Source organism: Dioscorea cayenensis, chromosome 5, assembly GCF_009730915.1.
Source record: "Dioscorea cayenensis subsp. rotundata cultivar TDr96_F1 chromosome 5, TDr96_F1_v2_PseudoChromosome.rev07_lg8_w22 25.fasta, whole genome shotgun sequence".
Lineage (NCBI taxonomy): Eukaryota > Viridiplantae > Streptophyta > Magnoliopsida > Dioscoreales > Dioscoreaceae > Dioscorea > Dioscorea cayenensis.
Genome location: NC_052475.1, coordinates 3,524,392 through 3,546,794, shown reverse-complemented (window position 1 = coordinate 3,546,794; position 22,403 = coordinate 3,524,392). Strand labels below are relative to the sequence as shown.

At 32.0% G+C, this 22,403-nt stretch overlaps 1 protein-coding gene and 1 pseudogene across 1 annotated transcript; both read left to right on the top strand.

The window, feature by feature from the left end:
• Positions 1-7,422: 7,422 nt before the first annotated feature.
• On the top strand, positions 7,423-8,918 carry LOC120262119 (fructokinase-2-like). The gene is made up of 5 exons (XM_039270177.1): positions 7,423-7,644; positions 7,788-8,198; positions 8,310-8,444; positions 8,563-8,685; positions 8,787-8,918. The coding sequence occupies exons 1-5, from the start codon at positions 7,471-7,473 to the stop codon at positions 8,916-8,918; spliced, it is 975 nt and encodes a 324-aa protein (XP_039126111.1). The 5' UTR covers positions 7,423-7,470.
• A 10,286-nt stretch (positions 8,919-19,204) lies between these two features.
• LOC120261787 lies at positions 19,205-20,313 on the top strand (annotated as a pseudogene).
• Positions 20,314-22,403: the final 2,090 nt, after the last annotated feature.

Sequence of the window (22,403 nt, the reverse complement as noted above, 5' to 3'; positions counted from 1 at the left end):
TAGAACTTAGGGAGCAACTTTAGAATAAAGCTCAGAAGATCAGATATGAGGTTTGGAGCTATGGAGCTAAATTGGTTACAACCTCTGATCAAAACATTAGGATGAATGGCATATATTTCTAAAATCTATCTCTATTATCGTCTTTGGACAGTATCCATTCATCCGCTTTTTGAAAACCCGATTGGAATAGCCCTCGATGATTCTTCATTTTCTTTGTTTTTGTGCTTCAACATTTGTTGAACTTATGCCAAATTAAGTGTCATCTTCAATACTAAGATAAAACATCACTTTGTATTTAAATCCCTCTAAACCCATCTTTAATTTCTTTCCGAAAGAACTTGATATAGTTCTATTTGTGTGTGAAAATTATCGACGATCAAATGGGAATGAAAGCACAATGAATCAAGTTGAAAAATGGCCCTTTTTTTTTTGGCATTGTATGCTGTTGACTCTTTTGATTATAACCATTAGATTAGATCATGATTAAAGAATGTTTCCCATTCTCAGGCCTAGTGATATTTGCCGGAAACGCTGGAAGCAAATGATCCAGTAAATCAGTGGTCACCAGGAGAAATCTTTCAATTAACAAGTGGATGTTCTTTCGCAAAGGTATTGCCCGGAGATGCTTGAATACCGAGAATGAATCTAGTCTTCCATGTATTAGCCATGTATCAGCCATGTATCTTTTGTCAAACTAGAGCAAACACAAGTCCTCGGTTCCTCTGAATTAATGTTTGAAAACTCTGATCAAGTTATATATCAATTCAATTATTCTACCAATAACTTTACACTTAATTTAGTCACTTTGTTTTAATATTCATGTCTGTGTTTGTTTATTTAGGTCAAGTGAAATTTCTCTCAGTAATTGTTCATATTTGCGTATGTTTTGCATGCAGTGTGAGTCTCACAACATCTCAATGAAATTAATATTAACCTAATAATGAAAATGAACATAGATGTACATGTGTCACCATTCTATTGGTCAGTCACTAAGTTTTTAATTATATTAAAAAAATCAATTTTCTTTTTTAATTATGTAGCTTAGTTTAGATGCATTTGTTTTTTTATTTTTTTATGGTATATTTATATATTCATTTTGCTTGTTGAACTATTTATATATTTATTTTTAATCATTATGTGATCCTTCAACTGAATTAAAATTCAAAATAATTATAACAAAGTGACATTTATTTAATTCATGTAATAGAGTTTTTTTTTTTGCATATGGTTTAAAATTTCCATTTTTCTAATACTTAGTTGACCAATTGTAGACTTTCATTATATAAATATATATATATATATATATATATATATTTGAGAGCTCATTGTACAATGGCATCAAAGTTGTACATCTTAACCATGCTTATTTTACTTTACATGTCTAATACAGAAAGGTTGATTTATTTATTTATTTGGTTGTTTATTATGATAGGCAATATGTCGTCAAGCACACCAAATTTCTCATCTACACCATTTCAGTCCGGAACAAATTCATCAACCAGTCGGGCTATTTTAGAAGGTGATTTTTCAATGAGCAAAAGTTTTGATGGTGATGATGATGGAAATGCGAATAAAAGCACGAATCCAATTGAAAAAGGATTGTGATGTTGTTGACCTTGGTGAGGGGAAAAAGAGGAAGGTCATGAGAAAAAAAGGGCCAAGACTTCAAGTGTACGGTTGGAGTTTAAAGAAATTGATCTTCCCGATGGTTCTAAAAAGAGAATGCATTCATTGCAAGAGGAAGTTGGCTATAAATGCTTGCAAGAGTACAACTCATTTCAAAAAGCACTTGTCAACTTGGACGAAGAGAAAAAATTTATCAAAAATCAACAAGAAAGGATCCAACTTATACAAAGAGGTAATGGTGATGTTGAAATACAACCTGCTCTCACAAAATGGCAAGTTTGACATGGCAAAAATGAGAGAAACAGCTACACATTGGATATTGATGCATGAGCATCCTTATTCAGTAATGGAAGAGGAAGATTTTAATATGATGCAAATATGTGAAATGCCTGAATGGGAAAAAGTATCGCTGGTTAGTATCAAGAAAGATTGTATGCAAGTTTATGAAACTGAAAAAAATTGAAAACATTGCTTAAGAATGTTAGCAAGATAAAGCTTGACAACAGATTTATGGAAGTCTAGCAATCAAAAGATCGAGTATATGGTCTTAACAGCTCATTTTATTGATCATAATTGGAGATTGCATAAGCGTGTTATCAATTTTGTTCGTCTTCCACCTCCTCGTCGTGGTGTTAGATTGCCGATTGTAACTTCAAGTGTTTGAAAGAGTGGGGGATTGAGAACAAGGTTTTTACTATCTCTGTTGATATTGCTTCAAGCAATGATGTGGCAATTAGGATTCTTAAAGACATATTTTTCAAAGAGCTAAAAGGTTTCTTTTGTGGTGGAAAAGTTATTTCATATTCATTGTTGTGCACACATTCTTAATGTCATGGTGCAAGATGGCATTTTCGAAATTGAAGAAATAATTGAAGATATTCATGAAAGTGTGAAGTTTATTAATCAAAGTGAAGCAACATTGAAGTCATTTTTCCGATATTGTGCATCAACTACAATTGCGAAGCGAAAACTTATTCTTGATTGCAAGACACGCTTGAATTCAACGCTTTGAAAATGCTATCAGTTGCAATGAAATTTAAAGATGTTTTTCCAATGTTCAAAGATCGGGAAATCCTTTATCAATGTTTCCCATTCCTTGAAGATTGGGCAAAGGTGGAGAAAATATATAAGATTTTAGAAGTGTTTAATGCCATCACAAAAAATTATTTCCGGTAGTGATTATCCAACTTCCAACTTGTTTCTCAATGAAGTCTATCATATGAAAAATGTTGGTAGTAAACAAAAAGGGCGAATGATGAAGATGAGTTTATTAGGAACAATGATTGGCAAAATGAAGGCTAAATTTGATAAATATTGGGGGAATGCAATTTGCTCATGTCCGTGGCTGCCGTCTTGGATCCAAGATGCAAAATGAGGGTTGTTGATTTTACTTTTTGAAGGATGTATTCCGATAGAGAAGCAAGAGAAAATATTGCTAAAGTTCGAGAAGTTCTACATGAATTTAATGAAGAAAATGTTCGTGAATATCAACATGGCAATGAGCATAGTGGTGAAACCACAATGCATAATAATGATGATGTTGGTTAAAATGGCAAAATGCTCATCAGGTTGGTCCGAATTTTCAAGTTATGTGAAATCTATTGAAAAGGCCCTCACCACAATGACATGATTTGGATGCATACTTAGTCGAAGGTTGTTTTTATTTTTGAAGGAGATCCCAATCAATTTAATACTTTTTAGAATGGTGAGTGGAAGTACTTTTAAAATATCACATCTTGTCTAGGATGGCTCGTGACATACTTGCTATTCCTATCACTACAATGGCTTCAGAGGGTACTTTTAGTGCAGACGATAGAGTGATTGACACTTATCATGCTTCATTGCCTCCCGATACAATGCAAGCATTGCTTTGTGGAGGAGATTAGCGTCGAAATCTTCATAGAGTGACAAAGTGAGTTTTATAATTGTTCTTGCTTTAATATAACTTTTTATTTTTCATGGTTTCCTTGCTTTAATGTAATTTTTGACCATTCTTTTTTCACTTTGTATATATTAGAAAGAGAAGAACCTAATTGAGATTTCAATTGAAATACCTTGAAGCTCAAGTTTAAAATGGTATGAAGAATTATGTTTGCATGTAAGTAACATTTAAGTTTGTTCATCCTTATTTTTTTTTATCATCAATGATTAAAATGATTTGTTTTCCAATTATTCATTCGTAATTTTGTATAGGTTTGATGGAAACATTGGGTCAAACCCTCACAATCAAGAAATATATTCTTGAAATGGTGGATGTTGATGGTGGATTGATTGTTTTCTTATTATCTATGGACTTATTTGTCTGTTGTCAATGAATTGTATTAGCACTTGTTTATTTTCTATTTGTTTTACTTGGACTTATTAACTATGGACTTACTTGTTTTATAATTGTTCTATTTGTTGAATTTTGTTTAAGTATGAGTTCTATTTGTTTTATTTAAATATGAATGTATTTGTTTATCTTTGAAAAATTAAAGAATGTTATTATTTTTAGTTCTTTTATTTGGTCAAGTTTGAATTGTGTTTGTTGTCTTTAATAAATTTTAGCATGTGGTCATTTTAGAATGGATGGAAAAAATAGATTTTTTTTATTAAAATCAAGGGAATAAATTTTCGAGCTCGAGCATAATGTTTATAGTCATTTCAACAATTTCGAGTTTAATCGAGCGAGCTCGAGCAGCTCGAATTGTGTATCGAGTCGAGCTCGAGCTATAAAATGAATACTCGGTCGAGTTCAAACTTAGTATCAAATACTGAATTTTCAGTCGAGCTCGAGCTCGAGCTTGCTGCTACTCGGCTCGGACTTGATCGAATACACCCCTAGGTACATACCTAATTTCTATTTATCTCAATCTAACTTAATTATAGAGTAATTTAAGGTTTAAAAATAAAATTTAAAATTAAATATTTCATTTGTTTAACGAAATTTAAATTTTATTGAATTATGTTTTAATAAATAAATGTTTATATAAGATGTTTGTTAATTTTTCTACCGGTTGACTAATAAATAGATAGATTTTAAATTTGCAAACAAAAATTTTTAAAAAAATAAAGGAAAAGTATAAATATCCAATGGCTTCTTCTTTGAATTAATTTGAACCATTTAGAGTCATATATATATATATATATAGTTATTTATAATTGATCCAAATTTAAGTCTTATAATCTCGACGAACAAATATGATATCTGCATATTTGTATGCCATCTTTTTATAACTATGTATAAATAAACACACATAAAAATAACATAATAGTTGTGGACGCCTTGACCAGTATACTTACGGGACGTGACAACCGCCACGACAACCCGAAGAGGGATACCCCACCACTCTACCTCAGTCTGCGTCAAAGGTTGGTAAAAATTTCTGAAATCAACAACCTTGCAAAATAGGTGAATTCAAAGGTACACAAGGGAAGCATTAACTACATGATCTGATAGCAGGGTTTAAGAACTATACTGATCACAAATACAACGAAGTCCACACTACTACTTGCTAAAACCTGGGAAAAAGAATAAGGGGTAAGCAACCTCAGTCACTTAGTGAGTGGCCAACTCTACTAGAATATACTAAAATAATAATCATAAATTACCAAAATAATGTTTTACCAATAATATAAACAGTTTAGAACATAGTTATGTATAATAGGGATCCTTAAAAACAGTAACAAAAGATAGTGTCAAGAAACTCTTTTTACCCCAACTAGGGTTTACAACATCAACTCCATGAAATACAAAATACAGGTTCAAACTATAAAATAAGTTGAACATAAAACCAAGCTTTTAAAATAAAATATAAAGATTAAAATAGTTCCACATCCATACAACTATATAATATGAGTTTTGAGATAAATAGACATAATACTCTTGCGAAATCAAATTTGTGGGAACTACCCTTCTAAGAGCGACAATTGGGCTTCGCCTCCTCACCACAAATTCAAGATGTCACTATAAAAGAAACACCACAGGATAATTCTCAAAACTCGATCGCATTAAAACACCAACTCATTAAGATACCCAACTCATGCACTCAGCAAGTAGTGGTCTAGAAATATCTCTAAACCTTCGCCGTGGCTGAGGCTAGGCTCAGAGCCATCAAGGTACTCATGTCCTTGACATTAACCCATCGGTTCACCGTATAGTAAGATGACCGTCCAATCAGAGTCCTGTGCCCCCTCCTGAATTGGTCGAAAAGGATCAGTTGGTCTTTCAAGTCACCTCAAAAGGCTGACCACTAGAAATGCCTACTGTAGTAGGGGTAACACCATCTAAGCCAAGTAATACAAGTATATCTCCACACAGAGTCCACTAGTCAGAAAAAAACTCAATAACCAAGAATTAATGTCATTTCCCCAAGGAAAATGATAAACACATAAGCATATTCAAAGTTTTTCACACAAATCAACTCACAACTTACAAATCAAGCATCAATCCAAAATCCTTTCCTTCCAACAATAATGCTTTTCAAGTATGAACCATACATAAATAACTCATTTCAAGTCAATCAAAATCTTGATTCAAGTATTAAAACCAATAAAATATTACTCAAGCATTATAATATATATATATCGGTATTCTTCTAATAGAATTATGTTTAACATTCCTATTCACAACTTTGATGATTTCACTTCCCTGAATGTTAATCCTCTAATAGTTCTTTGTCTCGAGCCAAAACTTCAACTCCTTGCCAAAGCACAACAAACACCAACAAGAATTGGCAAAATAAATCAAACAGTGATACCCTAAGTTTCTCTAACAATCAACCGTAAATCGATCCTAAGGTTTGCTCAAAACTAGGTTTTCAGGTTATCAAAGAATTTCTAAGGGTTTGAGCTTCATTCTAAACTAAGGAAGGGAAGGAAACAACTAAAATTCACCAATTCTACAGTAACTAAGAACTGCTATGGTAAAACCAACCCTAACGCAATGGTTTTCTCCCGATTTTTATTACATCCAATAAAAAATTTCATTACAGCATCAATCACAAAGAATCACAACATCACCGGCTTTCGATTTAAGCCTAAAAATCACCACACAATGCTCTAATACAAGGTTTTCAAAAGAATTAAAAAACTCTGAAATACTGAGTAAAATACAAAATAAAAACTTGGATTAAAAACTCTTAGGGTACTTACTAGCATGGAGAAAGAAGTTTCTAGTTTGGTTAGTCCCGAAAAAAATCGTAGGGATAAAAATTTCTAAGAAAAAGGTAAGGTTCAGTTGAATGAGCTAAAGCAAGAAGAAGAAGGAAAGAAGAAATAAATAATGTAAAACTCGGGCTGCTATAGTATCAGGCTACTATAGTGCTGGGCTAAAAAAGCTACATTATAAGCTGGTTATAACAATAGTAAATTACCGATATTAGCTTTCCGACTTTTAAAAATAACAAAAATTTCTTAAATTATAATTTTAAAGTTCTGAGTGGGATTTATTTCTATTTGCTTCAATGCACTAACAAAAATTAACCATTTTTCCCATATTAACAATCCACTTTTTTGTAGTTCAGCCCTCATGTTTTAATATCAAAAATTTATTAATATAACTAATATTCGCTAATACCCAGTCAGATATATGCATTTTAATACAAAAAGACATACTTTTAATACAAAAATATAAGTTTATGATCCCTAATACTAACAATTCAAAGATAACGCTAATATTTTTTTCTTTTTAACTTACCATTAGATAAAAATCAAATCCACTAATTATCTCATTCCTAATCAACATCAAAGTCCAACTAAACTAACTCATAAATACACACCCCCTCCCCTTCACTGCTCTTCACTCAAACACTTAATTTTTATCTTCTTTCCTCCCATTGGTAGTTAATTTACTCTTGGTTTGCAATGGCATCAGACTTGGTTGTGTCTTTCGGTGAGATGCTCATTGACTTCGTGCCGGACGTCGCCGGAGTTTCATTGGCAGAGTCACAGGGGTTCATCAAAGCCCCCGGAGGAGCTCCGGCCAATGTGGCTGTTGCCATCACTAAGCATGGAGGAAACTCTGCTTTCATTGGCAAGGTAATAAATATATAACATTAACTATTTATTTATTTTTTAATCTTTTAAATATCTTCTACTTTTTTAAGCACATTAATTAATTAAATTTTATGATATCTTATTTTAATTTTTTAATCATATATATATATGAATCTTGATTTCAGTTTGGTGATGATGAGTTTGGACACATGCTCGTTGACATACTGAAGGAAAACTCAGTGAACGTGGAGGGAGTATTGTTTGATGAGCATGCAAGAACAGCGCTTGCGTTTGTGACGCTGCGCAGTGATGGTGAACGTGAGTTCATGTTTTACAGAAACCCAAGTGCTGATATGCTGTTGACTGAGGCTGAGCTTAACATGAGCCTGATCAAGAATGCCAAGATCTTCCATTATGGTTCTATCAGTTTGATCACAGAGCCGTGCCGATCAGCTCACATAGCGGCGATGAAGGCCGCCAGGGATGCCGGAGCTCTTCTCTCTTATGATCCAAATGTCAGGCTTCCTTTGTGGCCTTCTGAACAGGCTGCCCGTAAAGGCATCATGAGTATTTGGAAACATGCTGATTTCATTAAAGTAAGTATATATATATATATATTTTGTATCATGATCAATATATAGATAGATAGACATCACTTTTGTTTGATATATTTATATTAACGGTACTGTCGTTTTAAAATTGATCAGGTGAGTGATGATGAGGTTGCTTTCTTAACACAAGGAGATCCTTACAATGAAGATGTGGTTCTTTCACTCTGGTATGAAGGTCTTAAGCTGCTTCTTGTTACTGATGGAGAGAAGGGTTGCAGATACTACACTAAGGTTCATGAATTAATAATCAACTTAATTAATTATCATTTGGATATCTCATATATATTAATATATACATAATATAGAAGGTAATTATTCAAATAAATTGATTTGTTTTGGATTATTTCAGGATTTCAAAGGCAAGGTTGGAGGGTATTCAGTGAAGACAGTGGATACAACTGGAGCTGGTGATGCATTTGTTGGAGCTTTCTTGTTCGCTGTTGCTTCTGTTGTCGAGGGATCTCTCTTCGAGGTATTAATTTTTAGTACAATTTTCATATCATAATTTTTTATTTTTTATTTTAAAAAAGAAACAAAACAAAACATAAATAATAATGCAATTAATTGATGCAGAATGAGGAGCAGTTGAGAAAGGTACTTAAGTTTGCAAATGCATGCGGAGCCATTGCTACAACAAAGAAAGGAGCTATCCCTGCATTCCCAACCGCTCCCATGGCTGTGGAACTCATCTCTACTTCAAACTAGACCAACAGACATTATTATGTTGGACAATTAGTTCTACTTTGCTTTTTTGTTTCCTTCTTAATCTACTAGAACATTTGTATGTAGATTTTTCCTTAATTTCTAAGTGTCTATCTATTGCATACTTCAGACTTTTGTTAAATATGAAAATAAATTGAATTAACAAGAATTTTACATATTCATTATGGCAACCTGAGAAAATTTACAGTGATTAGATGATTATTTATATATATTATATATATATATATCATGTTTTCTCATATAGCACCCTACGTACAAACAAATTTGTGAATGTTATTGAGTTTAATTATGATAATTCTTTCTTTAATTAACTTAAGATATAGAACTCTGGTTTTAAAGATACTAAGAAATAAATTAAAATGTTTGCCATACAATGAAAAAATAGCTCTCTTGTAAATGAAATACTTAACAATCCAATCAAAGAACAATTTCACAAATTATTTTACAAAACATTAGCTCTCCAAAATTTAATTTTTTCAAGTCCAAAAAAAAGAAAAAAGACAAATTCACGACCACCTGTCACAGGGATGAAACTGAGAGTTTTATCAATTTTTTTTTTCTACGATCCTTACTTGTTAGTGGATAATTTTTATTTATTTAACTTAAAACTATTTTTTTGTTTTTTAAAAGTTAATTTATCGTAGGTCAAAACTTTACTATTGGTCCAAAAAGACCTTTGATTTTTTCAAATCTTTTAGAAGTCCCTCTTTTTTCCTAAAATTACTTTTAAACCCTACGGCTAGATAACCTTGATTAAACTATTTTTACATCACTTCCAATTTTTAGTTTTGCTCTTTGGTTTTGGTACTTCGGATTTATTATTTTTGGATCACCTTTAGTTTTTAGTTTTGATCTTTAGTTTTTGGTGTATCCGCTTTATCAAACAAAATTCGAACTTCCAAAGAAAACGAAAGTGATGAAATGGAACTACTTATAAAAGGAGAGATTACAGATAATAATATTTTGTCAAAAAACTTATTGAAGTAAACAAAAAAATTTCAAGCACTAATAAATAACTTTCCCTTCTCAAAATATTGTATAATGCTAGTGTTAATAGATGGCCGTTCTATTGGCAAACCATAATTTCATTGTCACATTAGAAACTCAACTCATTAATAAATAAAAATGTTTGTATAGACTTTGAATAAAAATATATTAATAAAAAAATATCAATTTAAAAAAGAAAAAAAGAATCAAATAAAAAGATATAGGGAGGGCCAAAATGAATAAATAAATAAATAAAATGTCATGCCACCAATTGTCACATGGGAAAATATCAAGGAAAAAGAGAATATATTATTTTTTTATATAAAAGTAAAAAATTTGAAATCCAAAATTCAAAATTAAAAAAATGTTTAAAATTTAAAAAAAATTGAATTGAAATTTTAAAAAACTCCCAAGGAGGAGTTTTGATATTGTGGAAGATTAAAAAGATAGGAAAAGAAGAAGAAAGGAAAAGAAAGAACAGAGTGCTTTGAGGAGAAGAAGAAGAAGAGGGTTCAGAGAGGTGAAAGGAAAAAGTTAGGGAACAGGAGAGAGAGTTTTTGGGAGAAAGAAAAAGAGGAAAAGAGAACTAAGAAGGAGATTGAAGAAAAAAAAAGGGAGAACAGAGAGGGGAGGAGATGACAAGAAAGACAGAGAAGATCAAAAGAGAGAGAGGTGGTTGATAAAGCACGCCGTGGAGGAGACGAGGAAAGCAACTCGATCAGTCTTGAGTAAAATTATGAAAGAGGTGTCACTTTTATGTATGCAATATAGCAAGATATTGTTTATTGCATGGTTTTATAAAACTTGATGTATGGATGATCATCATGGGGTTATGAGTGCAACCTTTGAGTGGGTCCTGCTTCTTTCTTTTTATCCATGCCATGTCATGCTATTGCTTCATGAAACATTGTTAGTATGAATGTATGAAAGATCCTTGCCCATGTTTCATATAGCCATCATCCGAATGTGAAATGAGCTCATGAATCTTCGTGGACCCATTTCTTTCTTTTTACATTCAATTAATGCCATTATTCGATCCCTCATTAGCATGCATACTCATGCCATGCCATGTTTTCTGCTCTCTATCTCGTTTGCAGATACAATTGTGCTTTTGTACAGTGTCTGCACATTTTATTTCTCTTTCCTATGTGCATACAGATGCCTTTATCCTTTCTCTCTTTGCTTGATTTGCATTCGCAAAACCTAAATCTAACTTTACACAACTCTTTCATGTATGGGATTTAAGCAAAAATGATGGGGTATAATGATAACAGATCGAGTCTATTTTCTTTTTCCAATCAGTGGTCATTTACATAGCCTATAGGTTTACCCTAGGATCTTCGAGCCTCATGCACGACAATCATGACGATTTAATTGGCGATATGCGATTGAAAGTTTAGAGAAGAAGGAAAGAATATATATATATATATATATAGTTCGAGGGCTGAAGTGAAAAAAAACGTAGGAAATCCGGGTTCATTTGCAAAAGTTATCAAAGATGGATTTGTTTGTAGGGAGACATATAGAAAAAGTGAAGTTTTAAAGGATCCGATTGAATAAATCTTGAACTTTCTTAAACAAAAAGATCGAGCTGATAGAAAAATGACATGGGATGCTATAATATGAAATTGGGAGAAAAATAATAACTTGATGCGTGAGGGTATTTTTGTAATTTCACGGACCTCCTCTTGAAAAATTTTACGAGTATTTCCTTGAAGCTTACTCGAGGTCTTTGAAACTCTAGGGTTAGAGATAATTCTATAAAATTTCTCCAAAACCCACCTGAGGGTCTTGATACTCGCGTAGAGTGAAAAATTTTATAAAGTTTTTCCAAAACTCACCTTGAAGTCTTGACACTATTGGGGGTAGAGAGAAAATTTTATTAAGTTTTTTCCAAAACCCACATTGAGGTCTTGACATCTGCTGGGGTGAGAGAAAATTCTATAAAATTTCTCCAAAACTCACTTTGAGGTCTTGATACTCTTGGGGATTTTTATAAAAGTTTTCTCAAAACTCACCTTGAGGTCTTGACACTCTTTGGGGGTAGAGAAAAATTCTATAAATTAAATTTCTCCAAAACCCACCTTGAGATCTCGAGCACTCACGGGAGTAGAGAGAAAATTCTATAAAATTTCTCCAAAACCCACCTTGTGGTCTTGATACTATTGGTATTAGAAAGAAAATTTTATAAACTTTTTTTTTTCAAGACCCACCTTGAGATCTTGACACTCTTGGGGTAGAGACAAAATTTTATAAAAATTTCTCCAAAATCCATGAGGTTTTGACACTTTTGGGGGGTAGAGAGAAAAAATTTATAAAATTTTTCAAAACCCACCTTGAGGTCTTGACACTCTTGGGGGTAGAGACAAAATTTATAAAATTCTTTGAAACTCACTTTGAGGTCTTTTGACACTCATTGGAGTAGTATTTATAAAAATCTCTCTTTGAATTCATTTTGAGATCGTTTTGACACTCATAAAGAGAAGAGAAGAGTAAATAAAAATTTTTTATAAAAAATCTCTCCACTCACTTTGAGGTCTTTTGACACTTAGGGGCTGTTTGTTTGCCAGCCTTGGAATGGTATTCATTCCTAAATGGTATAATACCCTAGTTAGTCCCTCTACTTTTCTCTCTTTTCTTTTTTGGCCCCTCTACTCAGAAATGCTCCCGACTAGTCTCTCTATTTTTGAAAATGTGCCCACTTAGTTGAAAATGCTCCTAACCAGTCCCTCTACTTTTAGAAATGTGCCCACTTAGTCCCTCTAAGTGAGCATATTTTTAAAAGTAAAGGGACTGGTTGAGGGAGTCTTTAACAAGTGGACATATTTACAAAAGTAAAGGGACTAGTCGGGAGCATCCCCTGAGTAGAGGGACCAGAGAGAGAAAAATCGAGGGGACTATTTTTGAGTGATTATACCTTCCTAAATCCATGCACACCCTTGTTTGGGTGTGCATCAGTGGGATGGTATAGGCATGGCATTGTAATGACATTAGACGGATCAGGATTGATGATGCCTTAAGAAAATGGGAGAATTGAGCAATCCTTGGACTTGAGAATGGCCCACTACTCTGCCCATTAAAAAACCATATCATTTCATTTTGACCAAAAATTGCAGGTCTTGACCCAGATAAGCAAAAGAAGAATGGTGAACTCCATCATCAACTCCGGCAGAGATCTCATTCCGGCGTGATCTCAAGCAATCGCAGTGACCGTGGATCTCAAGCATTACGGCAAGTTCTCTAAGAACATAGAAAAGATACAGTGGAGAAAAGGAATTACTGGTTGGGAAATATATATGAATATGTTGATTCTTCATAAATTCTCCTCAACATGTGTAAATCTATTTTTAGCAATGATGTTAGGTTTGAATGTTAGTTTGAATGTTGTGTATTTTCTCCATCCCATAGTTAGTTGTCAACCTAAATTTTGGAGATACCCTTTTCATATTTGAAAAGACCAAGATTTGTTTGCTTTGAAGCATCATCTGTAGAGGTTGTTGTTAAGGTTATTTCCAAAGCCAAGGTTTGCACTTTCATCCAAATCTATCATTTGTTTTGAATTGATGCTACCTATTGCAAAAAGATCTAATTTTGTTTGCTTGATTTGATTAATGCATGCATAAAAATTCACAAAGAGTTCATATTTGTAGAAACTATTGAGTTCTTTTTATCATTGATGGTTTAAGCTTCTTTGTTGTGACAAATGATTTCAGATTTCATGTAGTATGTTCTTATTTGCACGCTCTTCTATGCTTTGATCTAGAGTTTTATTTGTGCCCCCATGTTTTTGTGGAATAATTAAAATGCACTTAAGATGGTGGTATTGTTCTATTTGTGCCATTGTATACCACTTTTCCTTTCGGTGGTGGTTATGTATCCACTTTGGTTGGTTGGTTCTTGTTATTGATTGTGTGTGTTGTGATTAGATCGAAGTTATAGTTGTGATTTACCTTTTGGTTTCATTGGCATGGTGTACTAAGCGATTAAGGGTGATGCAGACAATTTAATAACCTTTTTGTCTCGGATGTCACTGTAACTATAAAAAAGGATGATGTGATGGGTTATGTAGTCATTGCTATGAATTTTCTATATTGGAAAATATTTGTCTTAACCATATTTATTATAACCAATCTAGTTGTTTAGCATGACTATCATTTATGTGTTGCATGCTATCGTAATGTGTATATGTAGAGATCTATGATACCTCTCCGAAAAACTAAATCTTTTGCATTTATTATAACATTATTTATTAAGTTGTTTGCATTTTTTTCAAATTGAGGTAAGGAGTTATTTTTCCCTCAATAAATGTTGTGTTAATAGCTCATGAAGCCTTCACGCAATTGTATTTAGTTATTTTAAAAAAAAATATTAACTCAATGAAATAATGTACATATAATTGTCATTTTTTTAGAGATGAGGAAGATCAAAGAACTACAACAATATTGCATAATGATTATATGCTACATTTTATATATTGAGCGTCATGATCACAACATATGCAACAAGGCAACACAACCATAGAAATAGAATGATTGAGCGTGATATTGCATCAACATCAACTAGGCGCCCGCAAAACAACACGAATATCTTCATCGAGTGGTTTATGAAAGTGACATTCAGTGTATTGATAAATTATGTATGGAACGTCATTGTTTTCATAACTTGTGCCAATTGCTAACTACCACTAGGGGCCTCACGAGGCTACAATAAATGTTCGAGGTTGAGAAATGACCGCGATGTTCTTAAACATTATAGGACACCATGTTAAGAATAAGATAATTAAATTTGATTTTGTCCGATCCGGAGGCAGGTTAGTCGACATTTTTCATCTTTGTTTTTGAGAGTCGGTTATTCTTTGCCATGGTGTTCTATTGAAAAAGCTGAGCCGAGTACTCGAAAAATTCAATGACTTTAGATGGAAATGGTTTAAGGTAATAGCTTATTTGTATTTTTTTTGTTTATCCTAACTCGTATTTTATATGTAACATTTTTTTTTTAAATCAACATAGAATTGTCTTTGAGCTTTAGATGGAACACACATTCGTGTAAACGTGCCTAAATCTGATCGACCTAGATTCAAATCGAGAAAATCTGAAATAACCACCAATGTACTCGGTGTATATAGCCAAGACATGCAATTTACATATGTCTTGTCTGGCTGGGAAGGATCAGCTCATGACGGCCGAGTTCTTACAGATGCAGTAACGAAGGCCAATGGTTTAAGGGTTCCAAATGGTAAATAAAATTTTTAATTGTTTTTAAAGTTTTAATAGTAAAATGGTCTACAAACCCATTAGCTAACAAAAAATTTCTCCTTCCATAAGGTTTCTATTACTTAGTGGATGCAAGATACTCAAATTGCCTTGGTTTTCTTGTGCCATTTCGAGGACAACGGTATCACTTAAGTTCATGGGCTGATGGACATCAACCAATTACACCTCAAGAAACATGCTAGTGCAAGAAATGTGATAGAGAGAACATTTGGTCTATTAAAATGTCGTTGGAAAAATTCTATCAAGCCCAAGTTTCTATGGGATGACAACGCAAGCGTATCATTAATGCATGTTGCTTGTTACATAACTATATTAGAAGGGAGATGACGAAGACCCTCTGAGGAGATGAAGTGGACAATCTAATCTTAGATGAAAATCACCAAGATGATTTTGAGAACATTACATTTGTTGATCCAATGGATGAGTGGACACAATTTAGGTTTAACATGGCATGTGGAAATGTTTAATGAGTGGCGATCGAGTTGATTTTATTATTTACTATTGATGTACTATGTCAGATGCTTCTACATACTATTATTTGCTATTGATGCTTGTCTTTTTATAATCTTGTGTTTCAGTTTTGATATTGGAAACATTTATTAAGAATTATATTTTTAATGTTCTTGACTATAGCTGAATTTTTATTTTATTTTTGCAAAATGCATTATATGTTCACTTGACATTTATTTTTATTGCTTTCATTGCTTTTATCTAGTATGGATTCAAGTTCACAATCAAGGGGTAGGGGTCAAAATAAACACTATTGGATTGTAGAGGAAGATAAAGCTCTTATTGATGCCTTCGTTGAGTTATCTACAAATCCAGTGTGGAGGGTAGAAAATGGATTTAGAAATCGGTATCTTACTCATTTAGGAAGAATGGTGAAAGAAAAAAAATCCCGCATACGACACTAAAGGCCCAGCCCAATTTTGAGTCTCGTGTGAAATTGTTTAGAAGCAAAACTATGGCTATTGCCGATATATTACAGAAAAGTGGATTTGTTTGGAATTATGAGAGATGTACCATTGAATGTGAAAAAAGTGCATACGACGAGTATGTTAAGGTATAAAAGTCTTTTTATTTGGCAATTGTATAGATTTATTTAATTGTTATATATGTTTACTAACTTTTGTTTAATTGCCAATGCAATATAGATCCATAAAAGTAGCTGGCCTATATGGAAAAAGCTTTTCCTTTTCTTCAATGACCTTGCTCCAGTATTTGCAAAAGATAGAGCACATGGCACCTCAAGAGGGGATATTGGCGATGATGCAAAGCAGTATCTCCATGAGAATATTACAATGACTGATGATGCAGGATTTTTCCAAATGCCAAGTGATGAGTATTTTATTCCCACTCAGGAACCTATTCTTGCTCCATCACCTATGGGGTCTGAGACTAGTATCTCAAGATCGCGTCGAAAGAGGAAAAAAATCTTCCTGCAAACCCATAACTTGATAAAAATATCGAAAATCTAAAAATTTTTGTGGAGATAATTAGACCCGAGATTTAAGGCAATTCGTTTGAAACGCTACACATGAAGTAAATCGTGAGCGGCTCGTAAAGGAGCCATTGAAGCTACTCGGGCGGAAGTTGCGAGAAAGGAGAAGATTACTGAATCAAGTAATTTTTTTGAGATTGATGGGTTTTTGTTGATGAGGCGTTGTTCCTCCTACATGTTTTTGGCTAAAGATAACAAGAGGCTACGCTTTTGTCGCATACTTCTATCAAGATTATCATTTACCCTCCCAGTGTGTAATCCATATTAGGCTATGCCATTATTTTTACTATTTTGTTTGGAAGTACCTATGATCAAAAGCTGAAACTTTGTGTGTTTGAAATTTGTGTCCACAAGTTTACAAACTAATGAATTTGGAATGTATTATTTTTACTTTCGTATTATGCCAAGTAGGTTGGGTTATATTTGTTTTGTTTATGTTTGTTTATGTTTTTGTGAGTGTTGCCAATTTGATAGATGTGCAAATAAAAGGAAATTTGTTGGCATTATTTGAGATATATGTCTTTGAATTGATGGGTAAGTCAAGAAAATGAGAAATTGTTGCCACCGCAGGAAATTGTATATATGTCTTTGGATTGATGGTTGAATTTCCTTGGTGTTTTCTTTATATATAGGTTCTTTGAAGCAATCACATGAGCACTCTCTCATGCAAGAGAGTGTAAATGAATTAGTTGTGATTGAGCTTATATGGGGCGAAATTAGGTGAACAAATATTGTACCATTAGTCTAGGATTAATCTTAAAAAAATAACACAATACTTAATTTTTTTATTAAATAGTATTAACATTTTTAATTATAATAAATAATTGTAAAAAGTGGAAAAATATAATTTAAAAATTTTAATTATGATAAAAGGAAATAACAATACTTAAATAATATAATTAAAACGTATTAGCATTCTATTTTTTACATTTTATTATTAATTTCAATAATAAATAATTGGAAAAGTGGAATATTTAATATTTAATAGAAGTGAAACAATATTTTAAACACTTTTATTATTTAAAAATATGTATTATTTTTATTTTAATAGGTTATATCATATATAATAATATAATTAAAAAAGTATTAACATTCTATTTTTCTACATTTTATTATTAATTTCAATAATAAATAATTGGAAAAAGTAGAATATTTAATATTTAATAGAAGTAAAAACAAAAATTTTTCAATTTTTTTATTATTTAAAAATATGTATTATTTTATTTTTAATATATTATGTTATATACAATGTTATTTATTCTTATAAGGGTATAAAGGTCATTTTTACCATATTTCTTTTTCTACTTTTTCCATTCCCAATAAACTACCTTCTTATACCTTTCACCAACCAAACACATCATTCATTCTCAATCCTCCTCCACTCCTCATTTTCATTACTCCTCTACTCTTTTTCCATTCCCAGTCAGAACCAAAGAGCGACGCCCTTATCAGAGTGAAAGGAAAAGTAAATAAAGTTTTTTTATGAAAATTTCTCTTTGAGCTCACCTTGAGGTCTCTTAACACTCATTGGAGTCAAAATAAAAAAAAAGGTGCTAACAAAAATGAAATCCATTGTGAGGTCTCATTTGCAAAGATGAATTGAGAGCTCAATTGATGACTTGAGTTAACGAAATCAAGTTCATGAGTAGTTTGAGATCATTTTAAAAGCAAGTCAGAATTGTCAAGTTAATGACCTTATTATGTTGAAGGCCATGACTTGAAGATTTGATGGTCGATGCTCAAAAAGCATTGAAGATCGAGGCACCAAATATTTCATACAAATGATGAATGCAACTTTGAAGTCTTGAGACACAGAGAAAGTCAAAGACCTAAGGAGTTTCACAAGTCAAAGGCCTGAAGATTTCACAGAGTACAAAAATTCAAGTCTTTCAAAGAATTAAAAACAAAGATGTATCAAAGTAGGCAACTCATAAATGTAGAGTGCCCACAGTTTGAGAGTTATGCAATGTGTCAAGATACAAAACACAACAAGAAGACCACAATCACCGAGTTAAAGAGTCTTTTCAATTTGCTTTTTAGCAAAGGAGTCGAGAGCGTCGACTAAGTCATGCATAATAAAAAAGGAGAGAGTTTGATGAGTATGATAAAAATAGTTCTCTTAATACTTTTTGTATTCTCTCTCGATTATGTACTTATATGCTCTTTTAAAAATTAATAAAAAAATTAATTTTATGTTTGCTTAGTCATTTTTTATTCACACTTGTTTCGACATTGTCTAGAGTAATTAATATTAGGGGTTTACCTCTAATAAGAGTCATGAACCCGCAATCATCTGAAATATAGAAAATAATTTTAATTTATGGTTCATGATTTTTAACCGGTCAATCCCAATTAAAAGCAGTGTAAAAAAATCCAAAAAAAATAAAAATTAATTAATAAACACTCTCATTATTATTATTATTATTATTTTCTGGAAAAACAACTTACTCTAATTTATAAACATCAAAAGCCATCACCCCCCAAAATTTAATTAATATCACGCCTCGTGATTCGTGCAATAAATAGATGAAGAAACCTCTAGACATTCTCCATCCTGAACTCGAACTTTCTCGTCCACCTTCGAACTTCCTCGACGATCCCCAAACCAAACCCTCTCATCCCTCTATAAAAACCCTAGTTCCACCGCCTTCATCTTCATCGAACACCGAGTGATCAATTCCCAATTCCAACAAGATCTTCATCAACCAAGCAATCAAGTGAGTAATCCATCTATGAAGCAAGCATTAGGCATCGTCCTCGCGATCAGCGCGCTGGTTCCATTTCTCGCCGCGCCGGCGTCGGCTTCACTCATAGCACCTTTCCTGAATCGGCATGATGCCCTTCTGTCCGACCCTTTCTCGGATCCTTTCCGCGTTCTGGAGCACATCCCGTTTGGCCTTGACCGCGACGACGTCCTCACCGTCTCTCCGGCCCGCGCTGATTGGAAGGAAACCCCCGATGCCCATCTCATCACCATCGACGTTCCTGGTATCCCAAAACTATCTATCCATTTGTTAATATTTATAATAATTTTGAAATATATAATTTTAATTAAATATATAATTCAAATTTATAGAAATCTAAATAAAAGAAATTAAGTATGTATATATAATAAATGCAGGGTTGAAGAAGGATGAGCTGAAAAATAGAGATAATGGAAAAACAGAGTATTAAGAATCAGTGGGGGAGAGAAAGAGGGAAGAAGAGAAGAAGGAAGATCAATGGCACTGTGTGGAGAGGCTTCATGGCCGGTTCTGGAGGCAGTTCAGGTTGCCGGAGAACGTGGACTTGGACTCCATTTCGGCAAAGTTGGATGATGGTGTGCTCCATGTCACACTGAAAAAGTTGGCGCTAGAGAAGATCAAAGGTCCAAGGCTTGTTGATATTGCTGCAAAAACTAGTACAGCTGAATTAGAAGGACAAGATGAGGAGAAGTCAAAGAAGGTGGAGCTCTGAGTTTGAGGAGTTTAGTCTTTTTCTTTTCTTTTTGTCTCTTTTTGAATGTGTTTGTGTGCATGGCCGTTTGTGCTTGTTGATCTTTGTTGTGCATTGCCTTTTGACTACGTGTTGTAATCTTCTCATCAGATGATCCAATGAAATAAAAATATTGTATATATATACATTGTTTTTTTTTTCCTATGAAAGTGATAACTCATATATATATATATATATATATATGTTAAAAAATTGATCATTTAGTTTATATATTTTTACTTTATATATTTTTATTCAATCATAAGAATTTGTTGTACAAATTTGTATTCACATGATAATGACCATTTGGTCCCATGTAAGATCGGGCTTTTTACATGAGTGCATCCGTCTGAGCTGGTGAGCTGGGCTCCCCGAGCTCGATCTCCATCTCGTCGAATATGAGGCCAGTTCGCTCAGCGAGATTGCTTCCTCACGCATAGGCCCCCAGGTTCTCAGACTTGCTTTTTTAATTTGTATTCACATCAGATATTATTATTATATTTAAAACAACAAATTTTTATTCATATTAGAGATTTGTTATTATTATTATATTTAAATTTAAAATATTTAAATGTTTCATGTTGATTTATTGCTTCTAATGTTTTTTAACGAGGTAAATGTGACAGAGTTATAATTTCTTCGTATATTATTTATAATTATATATGTTTTTGAAATTTTATTATTATTTTTATTTATATATTTGCGAGAAAGAACAAATTTTTTAATTTATTTTTAATGAGTTTATTTTGAAAAATAAAGTAGGAGTATACTCTAATAAAAACATTTAATTGAACATCATTATTATTTAATAAAAAATGCTTTTATAATTTAAAATTGGCATTGACATGGCTTGGGAGAAAACTGTCCTTTTTCTATGCCAAATTATGATTAATTGTAGTTAAACATGTAATAAAGAATCTAATTAAATTTAAATATGTTTATGTAAATTGAAGTAAAAGTATGCAAAATAATGTTTTTATAAAGTTAATGAATTTAAAGCTATATACGTAATTTCTATTTATCTCAATCTTACTTAATTATAAAGTAATTTAAACTAAATTTTAAAATTGAAGTTTTCATTTGTTTAACGAAAATTACCTTTTATTTAATTATACTTTATTAAATAAATGTTTACATAAAATATTTGTTAATATTTCTACACGTGTAATAAATGGATACATTTTAAATTTGTAAAAAAATTTAAAAAATAAAGGAAAAGTATATATATATATATATATATATATTTCCAATGGCTTCTTCTTCTTCTTTGAATTAATTTGAACCGTTTAACTAAAAGGGATGTATATATATATATATATATATTGTCATTTGCAATTGATCCAAATTTAAATTTTAAAATCTTTATTAATAAATATGATATTTGCATATTGCATGTCATGTTTTTGTGACGATGTATAAATAAATATACGTAAGGACAACATAATAGTATAATAGTTTTAATAACCCAGAAATTGATAAGATAAAATAGTAAATTCGTTTATATTAGCTTTCCGACTTCAAAATAACAACTCTTAAATTGTAATTTTAAATTTATGAATTGGGATTTATTTCTATTTGCTTCAATGCACTAACAAAACTAACCATTTTTTCCCTATTAACAATCCACTTTGTGCAGCCCTCATATTTAATATCAAAATTTAGTAATATAACTAATACTCGCTAATACCCAGTCACATATATGCTTTTAATACAAAAGATATGCTTAGTTCTTGAATACCCAAATACTCAATCACATTCATACTATTATTATTATTATCATTATTATTATTATTATTATAGAAAATTATATTATTAAGGGCTTTGTTTGGATAGACTCAAAAATTATGAGATATTTCTTACAATATATCATAATTTAACATTTTCCGAAAAATTATGTCATATTGATCGATGAGTACTTATTTTTAAAAATATAAAATTATAGCCTAATATATTTATTATGATATAAAAAAATATTCCACTACATCAGTAAAAACCTCTCTTTTTATTTAGCCACCGACCACCTGGTCCACCGGGACAGCCTCCAAAGATGCTGATTTTGGAACCAAATGGGGTCTACTGGGAGCAATTAGACATCAAAAGGAACAAGTTTTCTATTCAACTCCAACTGAGAAAACTCTTTTACAAGTCTTGAAAATTCATACAAGAGAGAAGACTTCAAAAGAAAAAAACTGAAAAAAACATGAAAAACATTGAACTAAAAACATGACTAAA

Coding starts and splice junctions, on each gene's coding strand:
- LOC120262119 (XM_039270177.1), top strand. CDS start 7,471: ATGGCATCAGACTTGGTTGTGTCTTTCGGTGAGATGCTCATTGACTTC. Junction 8,445..8,562: donor GTTGCAGATACTACACTAAG/GTTCATGAATTA, acceptor GGATTATTTCAG/GATTTCAAAGGCAAGGTTGG. Junction 8,686..8,786: donor TCGAGGGATCTCTCTTCGAG/GTATTAATTTTT, acceptor TAATTGATGCAG/AATGAGGAGCAGTTGAGAAA.